The 14,095-nt window shown below is 35.6% G+C and overlaps 2 protein-coding genes across 2 annotated transcripts; both read right to left on the bottom strand.

Moving 5' to 3' along the window:
- Positions 1-3,697: 3,697 nt before the first annotated feature.
- On the bottom strand, positions 3,698-4,713 carry LOC107669483 (homeobox protein Hox-B8b). Its single transcript, XM_016461723.1, has 2 exons — positions 4,290-4,713; positions 3,698-4,011 (listed from the first exon to the last, which is right to left on the bottom strand). The coding sequence occupies exons 1-2, from the start codon at positions 4,711-4,713 to the stop codon at positions 3,698-3,700; spliced, it is 738 nt and encodes a 245-aa protein (XP_016317209.1).
- Positions 4,714-7,585: 2,872 nt separating this feature from the next.
- LOC107669465 (tubulin polyglutamylase ttll6-like) lies at positions 7,586-12,779 on the bottom strand. Its single transcript, XM_016461704.1, has 13 exons — positions 12,701-12,779; positions 12,462-12,580; positions 12,232-12,362; positions 11,978-12,134; positions 11,679-11,822; positions 11,437-11,522; positions 11,123-11,348; positions 10,818-10,996; positions 9,925-10,113; positions 9,680-9,824; positions 9,272-9,511; positions 8,348-8,633; positions 7,586-8,245 (listed from the first exon to the last, which is right to left on the bottom strand). The coding sequence occupies exons 2-13, from the start codon at positions 12,480-12,482 to the stop codon at positions 7,971-7,973; spliced, it is 2,079 nt and encodes a 692-aa protein (XP_016317190.1). The 5' UTR covers positions 12,483-12,580; positions 12,701-12,779; the 3' UTR covers positions 7,586-7,970.
- Positions 12,780-14,095: the final 1,316 nt, after the last annotated feature.

Here is a 14,095-nt window from a genome sequence, read left to right on the forward strand (position 1 = left end):
ACTCCCTCTATATTCAGTTAAATTGTAATTCGTTTTTATTGGGATAGTCTACAACTCAACATACATTTAATTTGTAAAGAAAGCTACAGTTTTGTTTAATAGACGGCTACTCATAAATATAGCCTATATAACCCAGTGTATTTTTTATTTTATTTTTTTTAGTTATGCATTGTTCATTTAGTGTAACAAACGACGAACTGCAAAGTATTGTTTTCGTTATTATCTACTTAAAACTTAAATTAATCTAATCTTCATAAGCATCTTTATGTTTTGAAATGAGTGATTTCACACAGTCTTTAGCTTGCCTTACACAAATAAGAGAAAATGAAAATCAGATGGAATAGATTTATATGAATTATATGGGATATAAATAGGCTATAGCCTAATAAAACGACGTATTCATAAACCATTTCATATTTACGCCTATTCGTTAGCTGTATATTTTAAATAGAAACATATTTTATTAAAATATATAAAACTCTTTTTTTTATAATATAGCAATAGTCTTTCAAGAGTATTAGGCTATCGTCATTTATAGCAATCAAATAATATTAAACACGTAAATGAGACGCCGCTATTTGCCCACAAAAGTTTAAATGAAAGGTCTAACTGTGGTATAATAGGTTTGGAATTTTTATTTCGCTTTTCTGTTAATTTAGGATTACATTACAACTATATATAGAGTTGTTCACACGAGATTGTTTTAGATTATGATCTATTCTCAGAAACGTGAAAACTATGATTTTCGTAATTGTTTTAGATTATGATCTATTCTAGATAATCTCAGAAACGTGAAAAATATGCTTTTCGTAATGGATGAAAGCGTCCGAAAATGTCTGATAGAATTATAATATTTGGAATGGTTCAGTTTTTGAAAATTCTATAAACAATGTGTCGCGCTAATTAGGTCTGTCTGAGCCCACGCCCAGCCTAAAGAAAATGCTAACTTCTGCATAGCAGGCCTCAATATCCGTTTGATTCTTTTTCTTAAAAATAAATGCTTTTAAAAATGTGTGGTTTCAAGATGTCTTCATGCACTGCTTATTAAAACAACAATGAAAAATACATACATTTTAAAGCATTATAACAAATCTAACATTTATAACAACATAAAGAGCCCTACTTGATCCGTAGCCCTTTGTCCACATCAAGGCGAGTTTCATATTTTGTGGACACATAGAAAATAAAGTTTGCAACATTAATGGTTCCCTTTTATTTAGAACCATTTTTGTTCTGTGGGGTTCTTGGGTTGCGATATGGTTCTTGTGAAGTTAACAAGATGTTGTTATTACATTATATGACTGCAAAACGCCAGTGAACCTAATTGTCAGCGTGTACAGTGTCTTTTACTCGTTGCCAGAGCATGTAGGCCTATTGTTGTTTTCATATTAAAATAATGCTAATTGACATATATGCCTACATTTTACATGAAACATTTGTTAATGTACTGATGTTTTGAGTGAATTCAATTTTTTGAAAAATAACATGCAACATGCATATGCCAATTATTTAATTATCTCTCTAGCATAGGTTTAATAATGCGGCTTAGACCACAGTCTCTGTTTTTTTTTTTTTTTTGTCGTGCACGGCTCAATGACCCGTTCGCTTTTAACCAAATACAAACGCAGCCCAAATATAGGATTTTGCAAAAATACTGAAATGTAGTGTTGGCTACCACTACAGCAAAACGATCATATTAACATAATAGGTCTACAATATAATAAAATGCTTACATTAAGTTTAATTAGACCTATAAATTTACCTTTACTTTTAAATTAAGGGGGGAACCTTAAAATACTTTCTAGTCTTTCTTCAGAATGGCGACTTTGAATTTTCACGCTGTCATAGCTTGATATCTTTGGTTTGAAATGATAGATATATAGAAATTAAATATTTATTTTAGGTCCCTTTTTAGGCCATAACGAGAGAAAGGAAACAATCGCCAGGCTGATCTTTTTATTTCAACAAATTTACATGCACGTATTTAACAGAAATGCAACGAATATTTCAAACCACACTATAAATATAAGTAAATTATAGGCTACACCATATTTATAGACCAGAGTGTACACAGAGGAGAGCTCCGAGTAGTTCAGTCTCTTCAAATATGTAATCTCAGACAATGAATATCCTATAGACTGAAGACAGCCAAAAGCTCTGAAAGAAAGGTACCACAATTAAGAGGCATCTGGCACTTGCTGTTCATAAACGACGAGACGGAGATTGAGACCAGACTGCTCGGGAATCCAACCAGAGTAATAAAAGCCTGTATACTGCTTACATGAAACGAAGTGCTCATATTGAACTTTTGGCTTGGGGTCAAAGGGTTTTGGTCGACGTTTTGTTGTCAATATATACGTGATACGTAAATTTGAAAAGAATTATACAGGGTAGATGTTCGATATCTGTTCATTAATATTATCGCGTGCTTATGGTTCTAATTATGTGCTTTAAGCATAATTCACCATCATCATTTTAGGTACTATAATAGGCCTATATTAAGTTCCAGATGCTTGAAACTTTTTACCAGACGACATGGGGAACATAGACCACCCATGTTTATTGCAATGCATCTCACATGAGAGACTGTGAAAGATAAGGTCCTTTTTTAATATTTTGATTTTTTTATGATATTATCGTGATATTCATATATTTTACTTAATTTATATAATCTACTTAGTTTTATTTTTATAGACCTATGATTCATTTAAATTAACCTTTTATGTGACTGATTTACAATTGACTTAATTTACTTTATTATATGATTCATTTACAATTTACGTAGCCTAATTCTATTTGAGGATTACATGTGAAAAACTATCTCCAAATGAAATACATTAGACTATCCGTGCACTCGAGGCTTTTATTTTGGTTCACTTTGGTTGTAAAGTGTGACAATGATTTGGGTGTTTGTGTTGTGGAAACAAGAGACAATCCAGTGAAAGGAAAATGAACAAAGGCGAAGGGATTCTTTTCTTACATTTTATTGTGGCTTCTTTCAGGAACCACTTCCAGTTAAAGACAATAGAAAATACAATAGAACAGTGCTTCACGGAACTGCAATATCAAATTTTTACACAGCATTTGTTTAAAGAATAACATTGTGCGTGAACCATCCCTCTCAGGAAAGCATAACGCATGGATACACTGACAAAATTATTGACGCAATGACCCAGATATTAGGTAGTTCAGTTGAAGATCTGTAAACCTGAATAATAATTTCGGAACAGTAATTAACAATCACAAAAGTGCATTTTCTTACAGTAAGAGATACAGTAATGCACTCACTAATGCTGATTCCTCACCCCATTTTATAGGCTATAACAGAGTTACTGAAGAGAACATATCTTGGATTGTGACTCCCACTAATTTGGATAGGAAATTAACGCCATGCAGACCATATAACCTTCGCCTCATATTCCCTCACTGCAACAGTAACCTCAAGAGTAATCTACTCGAGGACAAACACACCAGTGAAAACTTACAAAACTGAGACTGATCCAGCAAAACATAATACGCGGAAATAATCACCGTTTGGAAACAGAAACTTCTTATAAGTTTGCAGTAAATGGAATATATGATTGGCTTTGTATTTGATAGCCTTTGCGTGTCCACAGACGACACTTTGAACCTCAGGCTTTTATTTAAATTGCAGTTGATCGATTGCAGTGATGTTTCTTTTTTATTAGTCAGCAGACTATTTAGAATTACTGGAAGTCTCCGAGTCCTCTTCTCCTGATGTGTGTTTTTCTGATACCTGGCTCCCCTCTTCCCTCTCCATTTGCTCTTGTTCCGCTTTGCTGCAGGGAAACTTGTCTTTGTTGTGTTCTTTTTTCCACTTCATGCGCCTGTTTTGAAACCAGATCTTCACCTGCCTCTCAGTGAGGGCCAGTGCGTGAGACACTTCGATGCGCCGCTTGCGGGTCAGGTAAGGATTGAACAGGAACTCCTTCTCCAGCTCTAGCGTCTGGTAGCGGCTGTAGGTCTGCCTGCCCCTTCTCCGGCCGGTAGCTGTGGGGGGGGAAAAAGCGTTATTTCCGGTGACATAGTGTTTGATTTCTCATATATCATCTATAAATAAAACAAAGTCATAAAACCCTCACAGTTTCTAGACACTGCATGCCATTACGTAGCAATCTGGATTTTTTTTGTTAAAAAGGGTGCTAATTCCTCAGTAATCTATAGGTGCCATAAAGCGTTTAATTGGGGGTAATAAGTAGGCCCACCATTGTCTATAGCGTTTTATGTGGGACTATAACAGACTAGGTGTTTCTCTTCACTCATCTCACCTTGTGGTCTCATCCATGGGAAGAGCTGCGCTGTGCACGGTTCTGCACTTTCCAAATCATCCCTGATACTGCTGACCTTTAGATTACAATCCCCAAACTGCGTAAAATCCGCATCTGGTGCGCTGAAGAACGACTGTCTCTGTAAACTGTCCTGGCCCAAGATGTTTCCTGTGGCATCTCCAGGGTAAGCTACCGCGCACGGGTTCTGTTGGTAAGACGCGTGGGAGAAGGATGATGCACCGTGGTGGTAGAAATCCGGGAATTGAGCCGCGTGCTGAAACGCAGATCCAGAGTTGTGACCATACAGCACAGATGGTCTGCCTCCAAGATCCGGCGCGTACCCTGAGCAGTCATAGTAGTTGGAGCGCAGAGAATCGCCGCCTTTAAATTTAGTGAAGAAGGAATTGACGAAGTAAGAACTCATTGCCTGCCAGATCAACTCCCCGAAGAAGGAACTTTGACAACTGTATTGAGATCAGGCAGTCTCTTGATGAATATCTCTTGATGAATAATGTTAATTGAGCAAATGCAGGCCTGTTGTTACAATGGAAAAAAAGAAGAAGAATTCATCCAGGTGGAAATTATACGCGTAAAATGTCGTAAATATTCATGCAAACAAATGTATCCGTAGCTGCACCCACATGACTCCTTAGTGATGGTCCTCGAGCAATAAATAGTTTTCCGTTTTTACTCTCTTTGATAGTGAGTTGCATTTCATATGGGCGTTAGTTATTGATTCCTTATATCATTGGATGTGCGCTCGACATCTCCAAACAGACAAAGCGCGATCTTGTGATAGGAAGAACAGGAGAAACTGAAAAAGAGAGATGAAAAAGGGGAGAGGGAGTTCTTGGGGAGGTAGAGGGGGAGGCGGAGTAGGACTGCTATTGGTAAACCATTTCAGTGCCAAGAGCACATATAGCATATAGGCCTACACACGACAAGCGAAACGTTTCCAGTGGGCCAACAAAAATAGTTTTATTCAGGTCCATCGTATGATGAAATATACCATATTTGTCATCACATTCATGTTTATGGTTTAATGATTAAGATATTCGTCAGTCTTTAAGTCTAATGCAATGTAGGCTACTGCGATTAGGCTATATAGCCTTCTTTGTGTAGAAAACGCTATCAAGTACAATACAAGTGACTGGATCATTCAAGATGGCAAGAATTTTTATCAGTCAACTCAGAGAAGCTAAGAACAGACCACCCATTATGTTTAGGCTATTACACTTGTAGCTACCTCACTTCAGAAAAACATAAAAGAGGGGGTCATTTTAATATTTGGAATTGAATGTAGTTGTTTTAGGCTACAAGCTTTTAACTTTACCGTTCACATGTAAAGAACGTTAAATTGAATTTTTTGCAAAACGAGCCGTGTGTGTGAATCTCTTTTCAGGTCAGACTGAGGATATCTATGCGCGCTGTCCTGTCTGCTTTTAGAGTAACACCGCCATCGTGTGGTGAACATTGTAAGTTCATTCGAATTCATTCACGACAAAGAATCGGTTTAGAACAGGACAAAGCAATACTCTTAACGAATCCACGAGCACAAAAACATTCAACAAATAACATTGTTTTGCTTTTAAATGTCATTTTTTTCTTGGACTAGCGAAAAGCAAAAACTAAGTTACTTTATGTTCTCTCTCTCTCTCTCTGTTTGCAGCAGCATGGGGGAGAAAGGTGGGTAAAACGGGAGTCATTTTCTGGAGAAAATTAAAAGGCAAACAACGCGGTGCTGAACAGCTGCAAGATAATTTCATACCACAGTTGCTTTCATTTTTTCGCATTTACTTTACGACCAGAGGAACAACTAATTAGATTTTACTGCCTTCATTTGATGCACTATTACATCAAGCCACGCGAAATTAAGCGTAGGCCTCCCCTGTCTCAAAAAGACAGTCGCTGCCTCTGCATTTACACAGCATTTCTCTGTAAAACATCCACTTATTATTATTATTATTGTTAAATAACCTGTTTGCTTTTGTTTGTAAAATAATATATTTTTAATATTCTTAAATATATTCCTATTCTTTATTTTTATTATTAATACATTAATTCGCAAAAGAATACATTAATAATGTGTGTGGTTTTTTTTATATTATATTGCAATAATATTAGTTTTTTTGGTGCGTACAGGCTATCAGATTGAACCTCTAAAATGTACTCATCTGGTATGTGGATCGTTGAAGCCAACTGTTCATACCTGAATAATTCTAAGCTTACGTCCTACAGGACAGAACATTTAAATTTAAACATTTAAAAATGAATTTTAAACTAATTCTAAAATAAGGTTACAATGTTGCAAAACTATTCATGAGTGTTCAGCGATGAGATGAGATTACACACGGATGTTTTCTGCAACCAGTTTGCTTTTGCCTGCGATTAAGGAAATAAAAAAAATAATTTAATTAGATTTTTATTATTTGTTTTTAAATTTTGGATAGATTGCAACTAAAGTTGTAAAATGTTTTACCCATAATTCTATATGATTGCCCCCCACATGAAAAAAATATTATAGTAATTTATAGCAAATACTGTTGTGTTTTTGAACCATACTATAGTAACATGTATTATATATAATATTTACAACACTTGGTTAATGAATGCTACAGCATACTGCAGTATTAACTAGTGAACTGATAAACTGTAATAAATACTGTAGAATACTTTAGTTTTTACAACAGTAAACTGTAGTGTATTGTAATATAATATACCCTATAGTTGTAGAAAACAGTACAGTATTGGGTAATGTGTTTATATTACTATAGTTATTATATTACCACAGCAACTATAGAATTACCACAACAAATTATAATATATTTATGATGATATAAAGTCAACATGACTGACTGATTTATGCACCAGCTCTGTACAGAGGGGATATTTATCTACAGCAATATGTAACTATTTCAAAATCTATTAATTTAAAGAACAAACATACTATATTTTTATTTTGAATTAAAAAATAATACATTATATAAGGTTTTAATACTATACAAAGGTATAGTATTAAATATATTTATTTTTTAATACTATACCCCCCCCCCCACACACACACACTTTGGATAACAATTTTTTTGGAAAACATAGTGGAGATTAAGTACAATTTACCTGCTGACAAAAAATTCCACTTTAGCTAAATTTCCTTCTTCCTCATTTTTTTGTATTTATTTAGAAAGTGTGATATATATAATAATAAAATATATCAGATCAGTTTAGCAGCACACAATTAAGTGTTAGGCATGCTAGAACTAATAAACAAAATACTATATTTTTTTTATTGAAATGTTTATTTATATTGGCTCAGTATGACATGAAAATTCATGAAAATAGCTTACAAAGACTGTGTAAAATAAAAGCATATTCACATTAATTTATATTAAAATCATTCTCTTATGGCTTCTTCCAAACTAAGAATGCATAGCAAGAAAAAACATTAGAAGCTACAGTAGGCACCAGCATACTTCATTGTCAAGTTGTAAAGTTTCCTGACTAACAGTAACCAAATTACAGAACTAAAGTTGACAAAACAGAGAAATGGCTTTCTACTGAAAACAGAAAATGTTCACATTTTCAGTACGGAAGACAGTTGAATGCAGACCTTCTCACCTTCCATTGCGGATTCATTACTGACATCTGAACACCTTTCCTTACTCTGTATTCTCCATACTAATTTTATTGAATTACTTGGTTATGTTGAGCTTGTACCCGTCCTGGGTCATGCGGCGGGACTCTGCGAGGGGCCTTTCGAAGGGCGTGGGAGAGGTGTGGCCTGGGGACAAGAGGAGCAGGGGTGGAAATGACATAGAGAGATTTGGGGTCACGGAACACCGTGGCACCCTGTGGTCGTCCTAGAACGAGAGGAGGCACTCCTAGCATTGACGCTCTCGCTCTCGACTCAGCCAAAGAGGAACTCATGCTGCCATGACGCCAAGCAAAAGACCCATTTACTGTGAAGCAGAGAAAGAATATAGGTGCATTATTTTCTATGAATAATTGCTTTTCTATTTTTATGATATAAGAGCCAAAAAACTATTCAAAAAGTTCATTACTTGTCAAAGGTATCCGCTGAGCACTAGTAGCTTTCATTAGAGCAGCAGAAGCCTGCTGCTCTGCATTCGCTGCTGCCATATCTTCCACCTCACAGTGTTTCAGACCTCCTGGTTCAGTCTGGACTGGCTGTAGCAGACCGTGTTCAAGAGAAGGCCATGTCTTTCGGCTTTGCAGCGGCTGGGAATGTATATTATGCATGCAGGGCTTGGCTTTTGTAGACACCTGCTGATGCATCATAGCGCAGAGGTCCCTCTGCCTGTAAGAAATCTCTGCAATGGAGTCCAGCTGGATAGAGAAAGTAGGAACATTTTATATTAAGGCAGTTTAGAATATTGTGCAGTAAGAGAGGAGAATCTGTTTACTTTTTTTCTGCAGAACACAAAATATTTTGAAGAATGTTTTAGCTGTTTTTGTGCATACAATAAAAGTCAATGGTTGTTTGCAACAAAATGTTGTTACTGTTAACTAAATCTAAAACCATTAAAATTGTGTTTGGTAATTGAAATAAAAGAAAATATAATTATGAAAAACTGAAATGAAAAAAAGAAAGAAATGAAAATCCAAAATTTTAATTGAAAAAATAAAGTAAGTAGTAAAATGACCAAAACTAAAACTGAAATAAAAAATAAAGCTAAATAGAAACATCTGAAAAAACTAAATCTGATACAAATGACAAAGCACATAAACTGAAGACAGAAAATTAAAAAAAACTACTTCAAAATACTAATAATAATTACATAGCAATGCATTGGACTCCATTGACATTCATTTGACCAAAAAAAAGAGACATTTTTCAAAATATCTTCTTTTGGGTTTCAAAAAGGAAAATTATACAGGTTTGTAGTAAATAATGACAGCATTTTTTTTGTTTTGTTTTGGGTGAACCACCCCGCTTTTAATACAGGATTTCTTTGCTCACATACTTTGTGGTCGTGTCTGCAGTGTGAGGGAAAGCTGGTTTGTTCACGCGAGTGGTTGATTAGTTCAGTAAGATGATTGGCACTTTGAAGTAGCTGGCACACTTGGTTCACCACACCCATGTTTAGCAGCAGAATCTCTCGCTGGTGAAGTTCACTGACTCTCTCTGCCTCCTCTTCCTCTATTAGGTCAAGAGCAACAGGTGTCTCTCCCTTCAAGGTGGTCTGCTCTAGCATAGCTGGCAGCTAAAGAAACAGATCCCACCACATGGCATTCATTAGTTATTCATGAGTTCAAATGTATACACAAGGGTCCCTCTAGTGGTAGGTCAAAGGAACTGAATGTTGCAATACACAATGCAAACAATTATTATAAGCGCATATATAAATGCATCATTAAAGAGAATGACTCACTGAATTTGGGTTTTGGTGCTGGGGCTGAATTCTTCTTGGTTTTGCTCTTTCTCCTGCAGATTCACCCTGAAGATCCTGCTTACGTGATCCCTTCTTTTCCCGTTCTTTCTGCTCCTGCTTCAGACGCAACTCCTGGAGCTGCTGCCTACAGATACACACATTTTTAATACATTTTGTTTTTCTTCTGCTGTTGTTTGAAATTAGCTTGATGTATCTCTGCAAAACATCAAGCAGTATTTGCACACCTGGCACACTCCTCCCTGGCTTTGGAGGCTGCAGTCTCCTGGAAGAGAGAGCTGCTGTGTTGAAAATACTTTTCATATTTCTCCCCTCCTTCCCGAGGGAAGATCCGCCGGAATCCACCCATATGTTTTGCTTCATATTTCTCCATCTGCACCACACTAGCAGCCTGTGACTGACGGAGCTCCTCATTCCTTGTGATGCGAAACACACATGGAAGTTTATGTAAGATGTAGGTTAGTGCACAGTCATTATATAAATAGTAAGGAAGCCCATTTCTGCCATGAAAAAAGGGTAATTGCGACTTTTTATATCACAACATTTTTTTTTTTTTACATTTTTAAGTTTATACCTCAATTTTATGTTAACATCTCACAGTGTAGATTTTTTTTCTCAGAATTGTGGGTTTATAGATATAAACGATTATATAAGCAATTTGGACATTTTCTTGGAATTCTGAATTTACACCTCACTATTCTGTCCCAAAACTTTTCTTGAATGAATTATGCATTTAGTGATACAGACAGATCCTTTCATACATGAAATGAGGCACCCCTTTAAAGACATGTGAACTCAAACTTTAGAAGAAAAAAGTATTGCGAGAAGATAACTCAATATTCTGAGAAAAACATCAGAATTACGAGATATAAACTTGAAATTAAGAAAAAAAAGTTTGAATTGCGAGATCCATCCATTCTCCAAATTCTCTATAAGGTTGGATTACGAGATGTTAAGTTTAAAAAAAAATGTAAGTTACAAACTCTGAATAGTGAGAAATAAGTTCAGAATTGTGTTATAAACTAGTAATTCTGAGAAAGAAAAAAAAAATCTGTAATGACATGATTCCGTGGTGGAAATGAGCTTTCATAAACTAGTGCAGCTGTGGTTTTTGTGGTACCTAGCCTCTCTAGAGCGGTTCTGCTGGAGTCTCTCCTTTACCCGGCGCTTCTCCTCCTCTGTGATCTTCCTGCGGTCACAGGCCCCCAGGTTAATCAGCACCAAAGTGTCATAAAGCAGGCTGTCCTTCACCTCCCGGTCCAAACGGGAGTCTGTGGTGAAGCTGGGGGAGTGGTTGACCTAAACACAGTTTAAAAGGTTGCATACAGCTAGAATGAAAGCAATTCACATAGCTTTTGTTACAACAAAAAGTCTCAAGAATGGTGATCTTAGCCTCGAATACAAAGCCTCAAAAGGAACCCATACCTCAAGAAGCCAAGGTTTAAGTCGACGGTCCAGTAACACATCAAATCCCAAGATCTCAAAGCAGGCACTTCCAGATGCATGATTGGGGAAGCAGGTATGGTAGTTGTGTTTGAGAATGGGGTGGGCTGATATTAGTGTCTTAATGATGACATCCTCAATGTCTGTCCACATCTTCTCAGTATCACAGCTCATGGCTTCCATGTGCTTCTTGAAGCTGGAGAGTTTCCTATGAGGACGTAATTGAAAAAAGTTTTTCTGTGCAGTTTTAAAGAAAAATAGCTGAAAATCACAATCTGCGAGAACATATAGATTACCGTTTGCTGCCCGTATCTTCATCACGTACAAAGTTTTCACTATGCTTGTTGATGGCATAGTTAGTTAAGTGCATGCAAACATCCTCCTGCAGAGTTGCATAAAGAAATGTAAATGATCGAAATCAAATTAACCACTGGTTTGAAGTCAATATTTCATTACAAGCAATTTTCGTAGATTTTAAACAATATTAATTACTACTAAAACACATGTTTGTACATTTACTGTTATTAGAGCCCCTCACCAAATTGATGCCAGTGGGCTCAGTATATTGAGTGGTGCAGAAACGGACTAGTCCCTCATTGTACATGAAGATACGGAAGGGGTCGCAGCTGGTCACTAATACATAAATGCGCAGGTCAAACTTGAACCCATCGATGATGAACGGCTGCAGAAACAAAGATGAATTAAAATAAAATAAATGAATTAAAACATGTTATATTTGATTATTTTTTATGTATTTTGAATCTACTTAGATAATAGAATTATGACACCAGTGCTTCCTGTCGTAGCTGTGACATGGCTTTATGAATATTGTGTTACCTTGGATATGTACACCTGGCAAATCATGTGTTCTCCTGGCCGAATATCTTTATTGGACTTGGTAAGATAGATACCACGACCTTGGCAACCTGAGTCTGGCTTGCAGATAAACGTTTTGTGCTTTTTGGCTCTTGTGTAGGCTTGGAAGTCACTATAACTAAAGGACATCGAAAAGGTAAAAAGATGAAAATGTTCTTTTTCAGCTCATTGAAAGATTGTAACTAGATTGTCTGATTGAACTTGAATCGACTCACTCTGCGGGGAGGCACCATGTGCGAGGAAAGATGTTGTACTCCTTCGGGAAGAGTTTCAGCATACGGTTCATATTGCGCGCAAGCAAGTCCTTCCTGCAGATTTCATTCATGCCAGGAAAATGGTTGATTTTCTGTGAGGGGGAAATTTAAGCATCTTGTTAACCAAGGGGGAGCGAGTGAAACTGAACAGGACACTAAACAAGAGAAGAATGACTTCTGGCAGCAAACACCTGGTAACGTTTCATATCCATGACCCTGTCTAGTGAGACAGAGCAGTCGGTCCAAAACAGGGTCCAGTCTTCTCCTTCTGCAGCCTCTCGTAGCCCGTATCTGTTAGCAGCACGACGCACTTAAAAAAACACAACATGCCATTGCATTAACAATGTTTAGTAAAAGCTTTAATATTACAGTTAGTTTTGAGACTATATCCACAAACGTTTGGAGTTAAAATCACAGAGCCAAAACGCACCACTCTCATATTTGCAGTTGGTGAGATTTATCCACAGTCATCTGAAAAAGAGGAAGAGGACAAAGAGACAGACCTGTGCATTGTTCTAAAAGCTCTCTTGTTATCCTCTATAGTTTTTGTTTAATGGCAACAATTCTGTACCTTCTAATTCATCTAACTTTATCTAACCGATGATTTTTAGTGTATTTATTAATCTGCTTATTAATCCAACAACATTTTTACTTTATTAATGTAAATTAATTTATTAAACTGCTACTACTCATTGTTAATATATGTTTTTTCATTACACATTATTGATTAATTCATTCATTCATTCAGAGTCGCGGTCATAATACTTTTGCCAGTGTTACTTTATACAACTTGAAATGTTAAAAATGTTGAAATGAACATTAACCTAAATTAATAAATGTTGTAAAAGTATTGTTCATTATTGTATTAACTAATGTTAACGAATTGAGCCTTATTGTGACATTACAGAAATATTTTGTTATATTCATGACTGTTCAAAAGTTTTTTTCCCCCAGGAAATTAATCATTTTATTCACCAAGAATACATTAAATGGATCAAAAATTACAGTAAAGATTACGAATATATAATGAATTACTAAAGGATTTCAATTTCAGATAAATTAAATGCAATTTTTAACTTTCTATTCATCACAAAATCGTGAAAACAATGTATTTCCGTTTAAAAAAAATAATAATAATATAACATTTTTCAACATTTACAATAATAAGAAATGCTTCTGGAGTACCAAATCAGCATATTAGAATGATTTCTGAAGGATTATGTGACTGTATTATTATAGTCTGTATGTGACATAAAAAGGGGTCATATGATGCTATTTTAAAGATCATTATTTTGTGTATTTGGTGTAACAACACAGGTGCATCTCAATAAATTAGAATGTCGTGGAAAAGTTCATTTATTTCAGTAATTCAACTCAAATTGTGAAACTCTTGTATTAAATAAATTCAATGCACACAGACTGAAGTAGTTTAAGTCTTTGGTTCTTTTAATTGTGATGATTTTGGCTCACATTTAACAAAAACCCACCAATTCACTATCTCAACAAATTAGAATACTTCATAAGACCAATAAAAAAAAACATTTTTTGTGAATTGTTGGCCTTCTGGAAAGTATGTTCATTTACTGTACATGTACTCAATACTTGGTAGGGGCTCCTTTTGCTTTAATTACTGCCTCAATTCAAATCGCATCATATGACCCCTTTAATATTCCACAATATTACTATTTGTACTGTATTTTTGATCAAATAAATGCAACCTCGATGAGCATAAGAGACAAATTTCAAAAACATTTTCCAAATTTTACCACCCACAAACTTTTGAATGGTAGTGTATATGAATACCATAACATAGAAATGGCTTACT

The sequence above is a fragment of the Sinocyclocheilus anshuiensis genome, unplaced genomic scaffold (assembly GCF_001515605.1).
Source record: "Sinocyclocheilus anshuiensis isolate Anshui unplaced genomic scaffold, SAMN03320099.WGS_v1.1 scaffold252, whole genome shotgun sequence".
NCBI classification, from domain to species: Eukaryota; Metazoa; Chordata; class Actinopteri; order Cypriniformes; family Cyprinidae; genus Sinocyclocheilus; species Sinocyclocheilus anshuiensis.